The following is a 15,918-nucleotide window of genomic DNA, read 5'->3' as shown; positions in this document are numbered from 1 at the left end:
GCATAGACATAGTATAACGACGCACACGTCTCTTTCCTAATGCATTCATATCTGGCATGGCATGGCGGGGGGCATTATGTGGTACTGGGGAGCATCCTAGGGAGTTTTTGAGGACGCCACTAACCTTTTCGTTCTTGGCCGGTTGCATAGGAAAGGGGGGGTTTCAAGGTCTTTATTTGTCAAGGGATACAGATTCATCGATTATACGGCTTGCTTTATCTGCCACTATGTGGCTCTCTGGACCAAACCAACGCTAGAGAGTCCGCGGGAGGTTTCACCCTTGTCCGCGATTTGTACATAGAGAAATGCTTTCCTTACTTTGGTAGCATAAAGAGCGAATTCTTAGACGGAACAATGGTAAACTCGTATCGCGACTCCTTCTAAATGGTTGTGTGTACGTGTTAAACTATCCGCTGGCAATTTCGATTCATAATTTCTAATGTAATTTGAAATTCGACTGAAGATTCTACTTATCGAACATAGTGGTGAACCAATACTCTCTCATTCAGGGGTAGTGCCCATGGTCCAAGCACACGACTCTAGGCAAGAACTGCTACATGTATGCGGAGACTAAACGGAAGCTCGTGAGTTAGATGCACTAGAAGGGCGATACATGATATCTTGAGAGCCAGCCTTGAATGTCGATGTGTGTGACTGTGTGGAATGTATAAGACACAGATACCGCATATATATGATGAATTAATTGTTCATAGGATTCCCATAGTATCACTCAAAGATTCATACTCGATCAAATGTACATTGAAATAATGCAAGTTTTTCACGCAATGTCTGGCAGTTTATAACTTGCTCATTGAACGCTATAAAAAGGATATCGCTTCCCAACCCATTCCAGACCCTATGGGTTCTAGAATCGTCGTAGTCATCGTAATGGTATCATCGTATAGTACAATTCAAAGCCATCTCCTGGCTTTGATCATGACCAAGTCCTTGAGGGTATCATACACTCCTAGTGTGAAAGGCCTGTCCAACTCCGTCGAGAACATATGTTCTCTTTATTCGCTTAGTAGTGACGACCGGCGCGGTGGCTGCCACGGCCATCGGTACCGTGCATGCGGCGAGTGCCAGCGGCCTATGTAGATGTGTTAGTCTTCAATTTATCCAGTGAGGTTTTGATGAAGGGGGTAGCAAAGTCGTACCTTCTGGCCGGGGCGGCGCGTCAAAGAGCCCTTCAGCTTCAACATGGCTCCGCTGATCTTGTCACCGATAGTGGCGTGGCGCTTCTGGTGGTGCACGACCTTCTTGCGGCCGAAGAGACCGCGTCTGCGGGTGGTGGTGGTAGTGGTAGTGTGGTGGTGAGGCATGATGAAGTTGCTGTTTGGTTTTTATGGTGCTTGTGTATGTGGGTATGTAGATACGTCAAGAATGACTTGCAGTGAATAGGGCGGAAGGAATCAGATTTGTATTTGGATAGTGATTGTTATGGAGAGAGAGAGGAGACACTAACCATCCAAGTGAGGAATACCAAGCAGTCTTATACCTATCTTCTGCAAGGCAGATGCGTCGCAAGAAAGGTCTAGACTTCCCCCGGGACCATCATCATCCAGATCTACCATGACATCAAACCCTACGTAGGATCCCGAAGATCGACGTTCGCAGACAAACAGGAAAGTGTTGGGGTTCCAGCATAGGGGCCCGGTCAACGAACCGCTGTTTGCGATCCGGTGATCTAATGGAGGGATAGCCTTCCCTGCCTGGAGCCTGTTTCCCGAAAGTAGGGGTCCCTTTGGAGCAATGGAGTCATCCTTATCGGACCCTTGGGGTAGCAGCACCCTCCTAACAGGTTTTTTTGGGCTGCGTTCGATGCTCGATGAACAAAATCCCGAGAGGGGATCGGTCACACAATACACACCAAAAACACACATTGGGATACAGTAGCGCATTCGGACCCCTATGACGCTAGCCATCAGGGGCTTGATTGGCCAGCACTTGACGCAAGGGTCAGCTGTGGAGATTGTGTAGAAGCCGCTATGTGGCTGGGCATGATGTCATGGCGGTAAGCCACAGATTGCTTTTCATAAAACCTGGAAGCTTGTATTGGGTGCATGCCACACAACAACAGTTTCATGGTTTGGCTCGCTCCGAGTGACGACAGCCTCGCAAGCTTACTTAAAGTGTGTCTCGAAGATAGAGTTATGGAGCTGGGTATGGCTCCTGACGGCCCGTGAAACACGGCGGGATATGTAAACCAATGCTAAACTTTAGTTTAGTGTTGGTCTGCCACAACGACATACAGGTCTATTCTTGGTGGGACGCGAAGTTGTTATGCTGCTTCCTCGAAACAGTCTGCCAGCCCTCAGGAGCTCGTCAGATTCTTCTTGATCGTGATCACATCGTCTGCTGAGAACCCAAGTTTGTCTGTCACAAACTTCTCGAACCCGCCATAGTCTCTCTGCACTCCGTCGACGAACGCATTCCAGCTGGTCGCTGTCAGGCTGCAGAGATTCAAAAATCCCGGCTGCTCTTGGCTCTTAGCCTGGGATCCGGCCATGGCGAACGCAATGAGATGCTTCCGTACGGGCTCCGTGCCAATGCGGGAAAGTAAGTAGTCGAGGGTGGTGGTGTCCGGCGATGCACCAGCAAGGGCGAGGAGGAGCCCGGAGATCACGCCCGTCCTGTCCCGTCCAGCTATCCACAGCATAAGCACTGTCCTACCGACAACAACAGCATGCCATTACGGGGCCTATGAAGGTGGTTTCTTACCGGTGCAGTGGTACATGAAGGGATCTGAGGGCCTGTCTCGGACATGTTCCAGTATATCCTTCCAGACCGTAGAGTACACATCAATGACCTCGAGATACATGTCCTCGTAGCCCTCCTCGCCGACTCCGGAGACGAACTTGTCCAAGTCGGGCGTGGAGTCTGGCCGGGCATTCTGGTGCCACGTGTTTTCAATACCCTCAATCTCGGGGTCTGGGCCCTTCTCTCGCTCCTCGGGTGAGCGTATATCGAAGACTCGCTTGATCCCAAGCTTGCCCGACATAACGGCCTTGCCATTATCTGTTAGTGTGGTGAGAGCGCCGCTCCGGTAAACAAAACCAGCTCTAAGAGGGCTGCCCGGCACTAAACCCAGGTCGCGAGTGTTGAAGGTTCCGTCGACGAAGACAAATGGGGGATTGGTGATGACGGGGCCATACTGCTCTTTGGGTATCTCCTGGACAACGTCTGTTTCGGCAAGCTTGCGAAGTTCAGAAACGTTGGACATGGTGGACTGAAGATATGTTGACAGTGGCTTTCAAGACTCAATAGATCGGTGAGGAGCAGGCAATCTCGTTAATGAGTCTTGCAAACCAATGGGTGGTGTTTGCATGGCATCTGTCAAGCAACTTTACTGGGGCTCTCCCTTAGTAATAAGGGGCAAATAGGTGTTCATCGTTCGACATAGCTCAACCTGACCTACCTGCAAGTCGAGGACCCTTGATGCAACTTAGGCGCCCTCAAATTACCCCGCCCCCGCAGCATCCCTTGGCCAGAAACTGCTATATGCATCGTGCCGCACAAAAATTACGATAGTAATCAATGTCATATTGACCAGTCAAGTCAGAAGCGAGCACCGGCAGCCGGGAGTATTCCGGGAAGGAAAAGGAAAAGGGCATGGGGCGGATAGGCTGACTGGCCAAAGTCAAGCGCTGCAGCCATTTACACGAGCTAAACAACGAAAGACTGGGCCCAAAGTTGTGTGCACTTGTTATACCAACCTGCCAACTTTACGTGTGATGCAGTTACGGAATAGCCATGAGTATAGTCGTACCCAGACTTCTCCCAGGTCTTGACTACTAGAACAGATACGCGAGAGTGGACATGGTCCGATGCACGAATATGCATAGGTGTGTCACAGGCAACCCACATGCTCGTACATGATGGAATATCAGGCCAGGCAGGAGACCCCGGCCGTTTATCCGATAACGATCAATTGAAGAATGCACATCATGCAACAGAATCTACGAGTTGGTCGCAGTGGGTCCACGCCGTCCGTCCTACCGAATGCGGATGCTGCTTGCTTGTTATGTTTAATAGTGATTGGCCCTTGCCCGCATCGACATCACAAAATCAACTTACACTCTCGGAAATTGCTAAAAACAACCCCTTACCAGTCCGTTCGCAGTACGGCCTCGTTGCCCCTCTTCAGCGCACTGATTCCTTGAGCGTCGAAGCATTGGGATGGCCCCGCCCGAACCGCCTCGCTCCGAGGCAGGAAGAAACCCTCTCTGGCTTTATGCTTCTGCCGCGATAGTGGGCATTGCCGGTCTCATTGGATCCCGATCAGGGGCCGTGGACTACTTCCTGTCCGAGACACACTGTTACCAGTCGGTCAGAACCCACGACGCAGCCGGGCCATACGTCGACTGCTTCACTGTATCACCCTCTGGGGTATTCTCCAAGGTCTTCCAGTCGGAACCGGACTCCTCGCTGGCCAAGGCGGCCCAGCCGGGCTACGTTATCCCAGGGCTTTGGGACGGCCATGGGCATCTTGTTCAGTTGGGCGAGTTCCTGAACTCGGTCGATCTCTTCGGCTCTTCCTCCTTCGACCAAGTCCGGAGCCGTGTCAAGGACTATCTCGCCGAGAACCCTTCCTCGGGCACCAAGCAAGAATGGATTCGGGGCGTCGGTTGGGACCAGATGGCGCTCGGCCACATGCCCACAGCTGTGAGTCGTGGCCGCCGCTTTGCCGCCTGGCTACGATGAAAGTCTCTCTGCTGACCAGTCCTTGCAGGCAGATCTTTTGGAGGACAGCGCCTTGAAGGATCTATACATCATGCTTGACAGAGTCGACGTACACTGCATTTGGGTCTCTCAAGCAGTCCTGGACCTTCTCCCCGAGTCGCTGCCCGACGTCCCGGGTGGAGAGATCGTGAGAGAACCGGGCATGGGCGTTTTCTGCGACAATGCCATGGACGTGGTCACGAACATTTATCCCAAGCCAGACACCAAGAAGAAGCAGAAGTACGTCAAGGGTGCCATGTCTAAGCTCAACGAATTCGGCTTGGTGGGTATGCACGATGCCGGCGTCAACCCTGGGGACCTGAAGCTCTACAGAGACCTCGCGGGGACAGAGGACTGGTCAGTTCGAGTCTATGCCATGATCGAATGCGGCGAGCGCAACACGTTCTGTCCCGAAAAGGTGGACAGGTTTGTCCATGCGGATGGGTATCTCAGTATACGCAGTGTCAAGCTGTTCGCCGATGGTGCACTTGGGAGTTGGGGAAGCGCCATGCTGGAGCCCTACAGCGACCGCCCCAGCGATACCGGATCTCTCCTTATTAACTCCACCGAGTTGATTAAAGTCGCCTCGGCTTGGGCAAAGGCAGGCTTCCAGGTCAATATACACGCCATTGGAGACCTCGCCAACCGCAACGCCGTGGACGCCATGACAGCCGCCCTGGAACTGGTGTGTCCCGAGCAGTCCTTGTCGGAATGCCAATCACAGAGACGTTTCCGGATCGAGCACGCCCAGATTATCCATCCCGATGACCAGCGCCGGATGTATTCCATCGGCATCATACCCTCGATCCAGCCCACACACGCCACGTCGGATATGGCGTACGCCGAGAAGCGCTTGGGCAAGGAGAGGACAAAGCAGGAAGCATACCGAATGCGGTCCTTGTTGGACATTCGACCATCGCTGGGTAGTGACTTCCCCGTGGAACCGTCTGACCCGTTCCAGGGCATCTACGCGGCGGTGACGCGAAAGAACCCGCATACGGGGCGCGGTAAGGACGACTCTCCGGAGGGATGGCAGACACAAGAGTCATTGAGCCTCGACCAGGCAATCCGAGGGTTTAGCGAAGGGCCAGCCTTTGCGGGCTTCATGGAAGGCAAGGCGGGTGTGATCAAAGAAGGGGCCTTTGCCGACTGGGTCGTACTCGATAAGCCCTTGGAGGAGACCGACATCGAAGATTTCCGGTCTCTTAAAGTAAAGGAGACATGGGTTGGTGGCAAAAGAGTTTACAAGAGAGATTGAAAAGAAACATCTGTACCTCTTTCTATACGCCCTCTACTCACTCTACACTGTTGGTGGAGTTGGCAATACACAAGAGAAATACTTGTAGCAGTTGAGGACCGTAGGAAAAGAAAGCAGCATTAGAAATAGACATATTGGCTTTTCGTAAACTGAAATCGCGCCCGGTCTATTCATCTATATGTAGTGTATCGTTCCAAGGTCGGCCATTTTTTTTTTCTTTCTCTTAAGATGGAGTGTGAGTAGTATCAAGGGAGCACGTAGCCCACCCTCGAGTTTCCCTTTGAGCGGCTGATCTTGCGCACATTGGTCTGGCCGCACAGCTTGGTGCTGTCGACGTGGGTGCCGCCGCACGGGTAGACCTCGGCGCCGACTATGTCGACGACGCGGAACTTCTCGTCGGCGGTCATGCCCATGGCTGCGCGGTCCGGGATGAGCCGCTCGAGCCCCCGGGCCTTGAAGTCGGCCTCGTCCCACCAGCCGATCTCGACGGGCATGTCGGCGGCCACGTACTCGTCGACGCGCTGCTGGATCGCGTCCTTCCACTTCCCCTCGATCGAGCCCGCGAACTCGCACGCCGCCGTCGCGGGGAAGTGCGACGCCTTCAGCTCGTCGAACCCGGGCACCTCGGCCTCGAGCAGGTGCCGGACCGCGGCGCCCAGGACGTGGCCGGCGGTGTGGTAGCGCGAGTAGAGCAAGCGCTTCTCGGCGTCGATGGTCTGGGTCACCGTCTGGCCTGGCTGGAATGTGGTGGTGGCGCTGTTCTCGCTTTCGCGGAGGAACTGGCCAAAGTGCAGGACCTCGCCCTCGCTGGCGGCGCTCATGCGCACCGCCGAGACGGAGAAGCGCACGTTGCCGCTCTCCATGGAGCCCTCGTCGCTGGGCTGGCCGCCGCCCTGCGGGTGGAAGACGGTCTGTTCCGTCACCACGACATGGTGGCGCGCCTCGGCCTCGGCATCGCCTTCCTTGACGGCGCCCTTGAAGAGCGCCTTGTTGGAGTCCTCGAGCGAGGCGTAGGACCGTACGGCCGTCACGGCGGTTTGCAGGGTGTGGAGGTGAGCATTGCGCTGGAAGGCTAGGTATGTGCGCTGCATCGTGTTTGAGTGAAGTGAGTGGTGGATGAGGTAAGAAAGAGTCGATGCGTTTTATGGGGGTGGATGGGTTGAGATGTATTGGGCCTTCCCCCTTTCTGTGATTCCTCTTTCCTCCTATTCTAGAAGCTCTGGGGTGTTTCCGTGCAGTTGTTGAATTTCAAGAGAGGGGAGAAAATCATTTACTGGTGGTGGCCCGATATGTAGTTGCAGTTGTTATCCTCATCAGTAGGAAGCTGCTTAGGAGCAATCATCTGTACCTACCTCTTATTGACCTAAAATCAAGTACCTGCGCATGCTGACTAACCCCAAAGGGCAGGTGCGATGACTTTGCAGAAGGGCGCAGATTCGACACGACAAACGCATTTTCCCCTATGTCGGACCGTCAAAATTCGAGAGGCTCTAAATACATCCTAGACGAAGTTCCATTGCATTCCATTGGTACAGAAACATGCATGGTCGCCTTATTTCAGACTGATCCATCAATTGGTACTCTATTCGTTCCTGGGAAAAGTACCTGGTGAGTTTCTAGTAGGTACTTACGTATGTAGGTACATCAACCGAATGTCTACTCTAACCCTTCCGGGCCACATGATCGCAGAGCCGACGTCAAGCCAGACAAACTTGATGGTCAGAGGTCAGAAGGGGCCGTTGTAATATATATTTATATATCTACATAGGTATATATGCTGTTTTCTGATTGTGACTGCAATATGATTGAGACGCTAAGCCTAAGCGGGCCCCGGAAAACTGGAAGCATTCAGCACGCCTTCTACTGATCTGACGAAGGACCAGCCGTAACCACTGACCGCACCCTCCCAAAGGTATCGAAAGGATCGACCTGCGCCCGGACGAAGGAGTCGCGATAGTGCGAGTTCGCGCTGCCGAAGTGGCGGCATGTGTGCTCCACTTCCGGCACCCTGCTGCTGCTGCTGCTGCCGCCGCTCTTGGCCGTGACGGTCACGTCGCTGAATTTGCTGTCGGCCCGGCTGGCGCGCCTCTCGCCGCCACCGCCAAGTCGCCACCCCGATGGCGGCGAGGGGCATAGGCCGGGCTCGTACTTGCGGTCGCGGTCGCTGTCCTCGTGGTGGTCGCACGCGGCCGGGCAGCGCAGCGTGCGCTCGATCCGGATGTCCCTCGTCACCATGATGCCCTTGGAGGCGCCAGCGCCGTCTCCTAATGAAGAAGAAGAGGAGGACGGCGAAGGCGAAGGCGAAGGCGAAGGCGAGGTCGATGAAGAGGAAAGCGATGGGGGCCGCGGCAGGCGCGACCCCGCGATGGGGATGGCGGCGCAGACGGTGGCGCCGTTGACCTCGAGCACGGCGAGCATCACCGTCGTCGGCGCGTACCAGGTCGGGTCGAAGGTCGGGTAGGCGCCTGACTTGGCCCACATACGTTGGACGTGGACGAGCCGCCAGATTGCCATAGTGTTGACACTAAATCAGGGGGAGCAAAGAGAAGACTGAGATTAGCCAGCCAGCCAACAACAACATACGGCCCATTGGCCCATCTATTAGGATATATATACCCCTTGTTCGATATTCCGCTGCCAATTCGCAATACGAGGAAGAATGGAGGGGAAAGGAAGGAGAGAGAGTAAGAGGGGGGGAGAGAGAGGTCATGGCCAAGTCTTAAATACTCACAATCCGCCCATGATCAACATGGCAGTCAGGCACCACCTCGAGCGGGCATCGACCCCCTTGCGGAAGTACAGTGGAATGGCGACAACGAGGATGGCGAGGTTCAACATGACGTTGGTGCCCGTCACGGTGACAAAGGTGTGATAGAGACCCTCGGCGGTCGAGGCGCCGAAGCCGTAGCACCTGGCCCTGCCCGGCGGCCGAGACGTGTCCCAGAGGGCCACGGGCGGGAAGCAGGGGAACCAGGCCATGAAGGAGATGACGAACCCGTAGAGCACGGTGAAGACGATGAGGCCCTGGCAAAGCCTCGTCATCTGGGGCCGGTCGGAGAAAATGCGGAGGTACTGGAACAGCAGGGCGAGTTTGACACATACACTGGACATGATGAAGGTGCCCATGCCAACGTAGTGTAGCTGTTTGTTGCAATTCCCGCCGCGCCCGCCCGTTAGCATCTATCTTTCTCCCGGCCTGGCTGGGTTGGGCAGACTTTGTCTCTTACAAGGAGGAAATTGGCAAGTTCCATGGCCGAAATGTCCACGACGTGTTGACCCATGCCATGGGCCGTGGCTGTTGGTCGCAAGTCAGTGTCAGCCAACCAGCCAGCCAGCCAATACTCCGTGTTCGTGACTGGAGATTTTTTTCTCTTTTCTTTCTCCCATGCTAGGTATGACATACAAAGGCACATTATGGTCGACCCGACGATACAACAGATCTAGTTCGAGTAGTGGAGCCTGGGTGTTAGCTGGGTTCGGTTCAATATTCACTAATGCAAAGGGGATCGTCAGGGGCAGGCGGCTCGACGTACTAATACGGCCAGGACGAGATAGTCATCCCACCACAAGGCTCGCAGGCTCTTAGCACGCGAATACAATCGGGCGCCGGCGCACGCGCAAGTCAATGCCTGGCAGCAACCAAAACAAAAAGCAAAGTCAGTGACTTTTTTTCCTTCTTCTTTTTCTTAGGCCAGGCCCGGGCACTTGGGGCGGCGGGGCGGGGGCGCTTTTAAGGCTTATCGGGGGCGTACCTGAACGCTAACGGTGATGCTAATGATATTCGACCTCCGGTTCCAGACCGGCTGCGGTTCATCGAGGTTGTTGTAGGCACCGTCGAGGTTGGCCACCAGTTCCGCCGAGCCTACCATGCTGTCCTTCGGGGTTTTTCTGAAACCGGCGACGGTGGGTCTGGCAGGGGTGTTTTGCTCTCTTTGGTATCGAGGCCATGTAGGTTAGGAAAGTATGTATGGAAAATGCACGAAATGGGAAGCGAGGACGGCGGAGGAGGTGGTGGTGGTGAGGACGTGAGAGTATGCCTGGCATTTAAACAACAACAAAGGCCATAAAACACACCCTCCTCATGAGCGGAATAGGCATGCATTTGCTGTATAGTATTCCGGCTGTGTGTCTGCGTTCGAGGGATGCGTTTCATGACGTTCTAGACACCGACAGAGATAAAGACCCCGGGTCATCAGTCGCGAGGTTCGTGACTCGCACCGGCTGGCTGTCATCGCGATGCCTGTGGACGAGGCCACCCCCGATGACAACGGAGTGGACTAGACACCACGACGAGTCAAGGAACTAATGCCAAGATGTAGTCAGAAGCGCACGATGTTTCGTCGTTGCCGGCTTTGGCTAGCTGCAAATTTGCCTGCACAAGAGAACGAGTCAAGGCCGACAGTTCCTTGGATCTTCTTATTCGTTTCCAAAAACTACTGATTTCATATGAACACCAAAGGAACCCTCGCAGGTTACCGCATCGATATAGAAGAGCCTCCTGCCTGTTACCTGACTTCTGTATTGCATCGAGAGCTACATTAACCCAGAGAAGGGAGTGAGTAGTCAGTGAGTACTACTAAAACGTCCTACGGCGTAGATAACAAGGAGTCCCTCCCTCCCTTCAGATGAATCAAAGACAAAGAGAGAGGAGAAGGAGGAGGAGAAAAACAAGAAAGCCAGCGGCGTCTTTGCACAGACGGCATAAGTCGGAACCTAATCTACCCGCCCGCTCGCCCTAAACTCGTCTCAACTGCACGCGGAACCCCCGCAGCTCCAGGCCCGTCGCGACCCCGTCCGCGCCCACGGTCGCCACCACGTCGTCGAGCGCGTCGAACTTGTAGATGAGCCGGTCCAGGTCCGCCCAGGCGAGGCAGTGGAAGCCGGCCCAGACGTAGCCGCCGTCGAGCTCGGCGTTCTGCTGCGCCGTGCCCGTGTCCCAGTGCGCCCGCCACGACACCTGGTGGCTTTCGCTTTCGCTGTCGCCGCCAACGCCGGTGGCCTTGAGCCCGCTGGGGTACAGCCGAGACGGCACGTAGGGCCCGTCCTCGACGAAGCGGCCGTCGTAGGCGGCGTAGTTGACGTAGTTGCGGTTGACGTCGACGCCGCGCACGAACCAATCCGTGACGCTCAGCCCGGGCCCGGCCTCGTCCACCGCGAGCGTCAGCGTCGAGTTGGTCGCCCGGTCCGCGTACGTGCCCGCCATGGAGCTGCGGGCCTCGGCCTTGCCGGCCTTTTCGAGGGCCGACAGCAGCTCGCGGACCGCGTCGGAGCACAGCTTGAAGACGACGGCCGAGCCGGCTTCGAACCCGCCCGTCAGAATGCTGACGACGATGTCGTAGTCGGGCACCAGACAGAAGGTGGCGTCGTAGCCCACGATGTCGCCCGTCTTGGTGTAGACCTCGATGAGCCGCCCGTCGGCCGTCACGTTGTCGGCGCGGAAGATCTCCCACGGCTCGCCCAGCATCAGGCCGGCCGACGAGGTGGCGATCTTGGGCTTCATCCACTTGCGCGTCTGCGCCGGCGTGAGCAGCTTGTGGGACAGGATTGCGGTGCCAAGGGTCAGGAAGTCGTTGGTACTGGTGTAGAAGCCACCGGCCCTGTCCGATGTCTCGTCAGTATCTGGGGGATAGAAACCAACAGTATACACGTCTTGAACTCACGAGCTGAACCAGGGTCCAAGATCGGCATCCCACCAATTCATTTCAGGTATCGTCTCCGGGATGAAGCCCCTTTTCGTGTCACTCGGCGGCCGACTGGGAAAAGTGGAATTCAGGCCAAGAGGATCCAGGATGGCGCCTTGGATATAGTCATCGAACGACTTTCCGGATACAGCCTCGATTACCAGGGCGAGAATGCCTACGCCTACGTTGGAATACACGACCGACGTGAACGGGGCATACACGGGATGACGCTTGCCCAAGTCGCGATAGAGTTCAGAAGCAGTACACGGCGGAAGGAGGAGAATACCGCCGCAACCAGGCCCAGGATTGTCCGGCAGGGCGGGTAGTCCCAGTTGCGTCCAGTTTCCGGGGGAGGTGGCCAGATCGAGGGGCACTTAGGCCAAGTTAGCCATGTGTCTGTCTGTATATGGACCTTTGCGTGTTTTCATGGGCAAGTGAGAAGGGAATATCGGTTCTTACTGTCAGAACCAATACCAGACTGGTGCGATGCTATAGAGCCCAGCGTTATCTCATCCCAGTCCGGTGTCGTGATTTCGTTGGCCGGTTCTCCCCCCTGTCGCTTCAAGTCCCGTAACTGGGGCAAATATTTAGTGATGGGGTCGTCCATTCGAACCCCATCCAGGAGCATGACACCGAGAACCGTATAGAGCTTGGATATGCTAGCAATCCTATACACAGTGTCGCCATCTACCTCGTGGGTGCCTGAGGTGTTGAAGTGCGGCGGAGTGTAGTGAAAGCTAAGGAAGGGCTGGTCCTCGTGGATCGATTTGACAGCAACTGAGACAGCAGAGGCATTGAAGTTCGCCGTGAGGGCATTCAGGCTACTCTCGAAGGACTTGACAGCAGCTTGGACGTCCGGGTCTGCTGATGGCCTGATGGGGGCAGGAAGTACCGGGCCCAGAGGTGGACAGGGCCCGAGGGATACAGCCAACGTCTCGCCGCTTAAAGCCGTCCAAGTCAATGCCGTAGCGACAGTGAGAAGACGCTTCGAGAGACCCATTTTCACGAGACAGGGCTGGAACGTATCCCGTCGCTGTCGGGAAAGACCATGACGAAAAGCACTTGCAACGTCATGTTCGCCCGAAGTACTTATACAGAGGCCATGCGTATCACGTGCTTGTGCCTAGAGGGTTTCTCTTTTGAGCAGGTGGTTTGATTCTAGTGGATGATTACATATGCCTTGCATGCTAACACGGCGATATGATTGGCACAAGGCCCAACTATCTTCATCTTGGAGGTTTGTGTGCCACATGGGGGAGGCTAAAGGGCGGCGATCTGATTTCTGTTGCAGCAAGGATGGTAGCAAGGCACAAACTGCCGGGAATGCCAGATACAGCGACGACCAATCCCCGTTCGGGGTGCGGGATCACAATTTTGGAGACTCTTTGCTCGGGCTTACACGCCAGCCTTGGAAACCAGGGCAGGCAGGCGTGGTGCGGGATGCCCCCCATCCTTCGATATTTCACTTTCTGACCTTTTTATGATGCAGGACCAACCGGTGAGACTGGATTGATTCAGCTTGAAGCAAACCGTGCTACGCAGAGCTCTGCATATATGTGCACGTACGCACGCCCATGTACGGTATAGGGAGGCGTTATACGAGCCCGGCAGCCAACAGTTCGCTTCGCTGCAGTGTAACTGGGAAATTCCCGAAAACGGTAAGCCCACGTTTATCCACAGCCAGCTGCAGTATATCGATCTGGAGTTGTATATATCCAAGGGGATAATAGCCAAGAGCCCACAAACCACGGATTCGGAACCGTCCATAGGCACTGTAAGAGCACACAAAAATGAAAAGGAGAGGAGGGGCTTTTCAAATCCGAAGCCTACCGAAACTACGTTCTGACCCTGCATGGCATACTCCCCTGCAGGCAGAGTGGCTGGACCTGGCATACGAAAAACAAAAGCAATGTCTGAATGACCTTACGTTAGTAGTCGCATGAATGTAAATCTCGCGGAAGAAACGCCACTGTCGGGTAGGAGCCTGTTTCGCAATCAACGCCGAACCAAGGGCTGAATCAACTTGTTTATTTCACACCGTATATCGTATCCCTCAAGCCACTGGCTAAGCCATGCAATGTAGTACCTTTCCGCCGAGATAGTGAGGCCATAGAGGAAACGAGCGGGGCTATGATGTAGCAAACAGCCGGAAAGCACCACGTGGAGGAAGGGGGGAAGGGGACTCACAACGGCCATGGAGATCTACAAGCTGGTCTACAATGCATGGGGCATAACCGTCCTTGACCACTCCCTCCTTACAACTCCTGAGGCATCTTCCGTAAGGGCGGTATGCGTCCAAGACATACCCAGAGTCCAGTGCGAACGAACAAGCGGCTGAGGCTTTCGGGGAAGCTAAGAATATAGAAGCGAGCAAATAATTCATTTTGAGAAACCACAAGTCATCGCACGAACCTGCGAGATAAAATCTATCACCAATGCATTGCTAAATGATTGCCACCATGTATTATTGAGCCCGACTCGAGGCGGGCCTAAACCTCTCATGCGCGAAAAAGGGTATCCTCAACTTCGTAATCATAACCAACGCTCAAAAGGAACAACATTCAGACCCCAAATCTCCTCTCATATCCTCTCTTGTTAATGTCGTCTCCGTGCTTCAGACCTCGGAATACAGCTTCATCATCCCCGATCGCATCTTCTGTCGCGCCTCGGCATCCATCTGTCGCTGGTTCTCAAGGGCCACGATGCGGGCCTGCTGGCTCGTGATGCGTTCCTCGAGTTTCTTGCTGGCCTGCCGCGCGGCGTCGCGGCCCCGCTCGAGCCCCTTGGCGCGGCCCTCGAACTTCTGGAGCGCGAGCCGGACCTCGGCCCGGACCTCGTCGTCGAGGCCGCTCTGGTCCTTCAGGAGCCCCATGACCGTGTCCGTCACGTTCAGGGCGCCGGCGTGGGAGCCCGGGGTCGCCGTGGCGCTCTCCTGCGACGAAGAGGGCGTCGTCGCGACAGCAGGGCGCTCGAGGGACCCGCTCTCGTCCGTTCGCTGTCTCTTGGCCGACGAGGCCTGGATCTCGGGCTCCGCAAATAGCACGCGGCGGATCGGCTTGTCGGTGAGCGAGGGCGTCGCCAGGCCTGTAGCCGTGCCCTTGGCCGTCCTGGACGCCGCAGGGGTGGCAAAGGCGTCCCGCTTGCGACCGTGGCTGTCCGTGCCGCGTGTCGAGGCGCTGTCGGTGATGAGAGCGACCTGCTTCTCTTCATCCGAAGACCAGGCGCCAAAGTCCTCCTCTTCGAGCTCATCCGCGGGCCTCTTGCGCTTCGTGCTACCGGCCTGAGTTAGCTGGGGCCGACTCTTGGCGCTAGCGGCGGCAGCACCGGCGGCCACAGTACTCGGTGCCGCTTGAGAAAGCTCATCCTCGCTGGAGTCTTCCAGCTCGCTGTCAGTTTCCACATCCTGTGCAGCCGTGCCATCGCTCTTATCGCTGGCGCGCATCGTCGCACTGCTACTGCTGACACCCGCAACGGGGACTCCAACCTGTCTCCCCAATTCCGCCACGGAGGTGATGGGAGTGGAGCCGACTCTTCGCTCCGATTTGGTAAGTGGTGTCACGGCAGCGCTGAGGGTAGTTTGCCTCAGGCGCTTGCTGGGGGTCTGAGTGGCCGACGGCTCGGTATTAGAGTTGTTGAACAAGGCGCCCTCTTCGCGGAGCCTTGCATCCTCGGCAAACAAGAAGAAACCACAGCGCTCGGGAGCCCCCCGGGGTTTTTGACAGGTATAGAACCAACGGCCATGGTTCTTTGATTGTCTCTGAACCTGGAACTGGATAGCTGGCAGACGCGGCTGGCAGTTGCCTTTCATTTGCAAGAACAGGCGTCAGGACTCATGAGCTTCGCATAGAGAGGCAGACATTGGCCGTCAACTTACAGTGCCATTGACCCTTGGTAAAGTAGCCGTTGAGGGGTTGTTTGGTGGGCGTGGCGCTGGTGCCGAACGTCATGGTGGGAGGAGCCATGGTTGGCAGAGGTTAAAGCAGCCCCAGAGTCTCAATTGGAAGAATGCGGGCTCAGGCGTAAGATATCTGAACCATCAGTCGGCCACCATAGAAGCACCAACTGTTGGACATGAGTTCCTTTGTTGGAACAAGATCGGGTCGGGTAAGTAGGTGAGATTGGCGAAAGGGATACACATTACTTAGGTAGAAAGAGAGGGGGGGATCAGCCGTTTGTCCCAGCGGCTAACTATGGGCCGCGGCCGCTAAAAGTGGGAGGTTGGGTTGGCCTGGAGAAACAAGCAAGCAAGCAAGGGCT

The 15,918-nt window shown here is 55.5% G+C and overlaps 7 protein-coding genes across 7 annotated transcripts; 1 reads left to right on the top strand and 6 right to left on the bottom strand.

Moving 5' to 3' along the window:
* Window positions 1-1,021: 1,021 nt before the first annotated feature.
* On the bottom strand, window positions 1,022-1,322 carry PG985_006909 (uncharacterized protein; the record flags this gene model as incomplete). The annotated part of the gene is made up of 2 exons (XM_066826678.1): window positions 1,022-1,090; window positions 1,158-1,322. The coding sequence occupies 2 exons, from the start codon at window positions 1,320-1,322 to the stop codon at window positions 1,022-1,024; spliced, it is 234 nt and encodes a 77-aa protein (XP_066686285.1).
* A 992-nt stretch (window positions 1,323-2,314) lies between these two features.
* Window positions 2,315-3,223, bottom strand: PG985_006908 (uncharacterized protein; the record flags this gene model as incomplete). The annotated part of the gene is made up of 2 exons (XM_066826677.1): window positions 2,315-2,646; window positions 2,722-3,223. The coding sequence occupies 2 exons, from the start codon at window positions 3,221-3,223 to the stop codon at window positions 2,315-2,317; spliced, it is 834 nt and encodes a 277-aa protein (XP_066686284.1).
* Window positions 3,224-4,179: 956 nt separating this feature from the next.
* Window positions 4,180-5,980, top strand: PG985_006907 (amidohydrolase; the record flags this gene model as incomplete). The annotated part of the gene is made up of 2 exons (XM_066826676.1): window positions 4,180-4,665; window positions 4,733-5,980. The coding sequence occupies 2 exons, from the start codon at window positions 4,180-4,182 to the stop codon at window positions 5,978-5,980; spliced, it is 1,734 nt and encodes a 577-aa protein (XP_066686283.1).
* Window positions 5,981-6,225: 245 nt separating this feature from the next.
* On the bottom strand, window positions 6,226-7,071 carry PG985_006906 (putative alanyl-tRNA synthetase; the record flags this gene model as incomplete). Its single annotated transcript, XM_066826675.1, has 1 exon — window positions 6,226-7,071. One exon carries the CDS (start codon window positions 7,069-7,071, stop codon window positions 6,226-6,228), a length of 846 nt encoding a protein of 281 aa, XP_066686282.1.
* A 769-nt stretch (window positions 7,072-7,840) lies between these two features.
* PG985_006905 (uncharacterized protein) lies at window positions 7,841-9,091 on the bottom strand (the record flags this gene model as incomplete). Its single annotated transcript, XM_066826674.1, has 2 exons — window positions 7,841-8,504; window positions 8,712-9,091. The coding sequence occupies 2 exons, from the start codon at window positions 9,089-9,091 to the stop codon at window positions 7,841-7,843; spliced, it is 1,044 nt and encodes a 347-aa protein (XP_066686281.1).
* Window positions 9,092-10,715: 1,624 nt separating this feature from the next.
* On the bottom strand, window positions 10,716-12,661 carry PG985_006904 (beta-lactamase 2; the record flags this gene model as incomplete). The annotated part of the gene is made up of 3 exons (XM_066826673.1): window positions 10,716-11,577; window positions 11,641-12,034; window positions 12,121-12,661. 3 exons carry the CDS (start codon window positions 12,659-12,661, stop codon window positions 10,716-10,718), a joined length of 1,797 nt encoding a protein of 598 aa, XP_066686280.1.
* A 1,614-nt stretch (window positions 12,662-14,275) lies between these two features.
* On the bottom strand, window positions 14,276-15,623 carry PG985_006903 (uncharacterized protein; the record flags this gene model as incomplete). The annotated part of the gene is made up of 2 exons (XM_066826672.1): window positions 14,276-15,462; window positions 15,536-15,623. The coding sequence occupies 2 exons, from the start codon at window positions 15,621-15,623 to the stop codon at window positions 14,276-14,278; spliced, it is 1,275 nt and encodes a 424-aa protein (XP_066686279.1).
* Window positions 15,624-15,918: the final 295 nt, after the last annotated feature.

The sequence above is a fragment of the Apiospora marii genome, assembly GCF_038362585.1.
Source record: "Apiospora marii strain CBS 49790 chromosome Unknown utg000004l_segment0_segment0, whole genome shotgun sequence".
NCBI classification, from domain to species: Eukaryota; Fungi; Ascomycota; class Sordariomycetes; order Amphisphaeriales; family Apiosporaceae; genus Apiospora; species Apiospora marii.
This window is presented reverse-complemented; position numbering and strand designations above follow the sequence as displayed.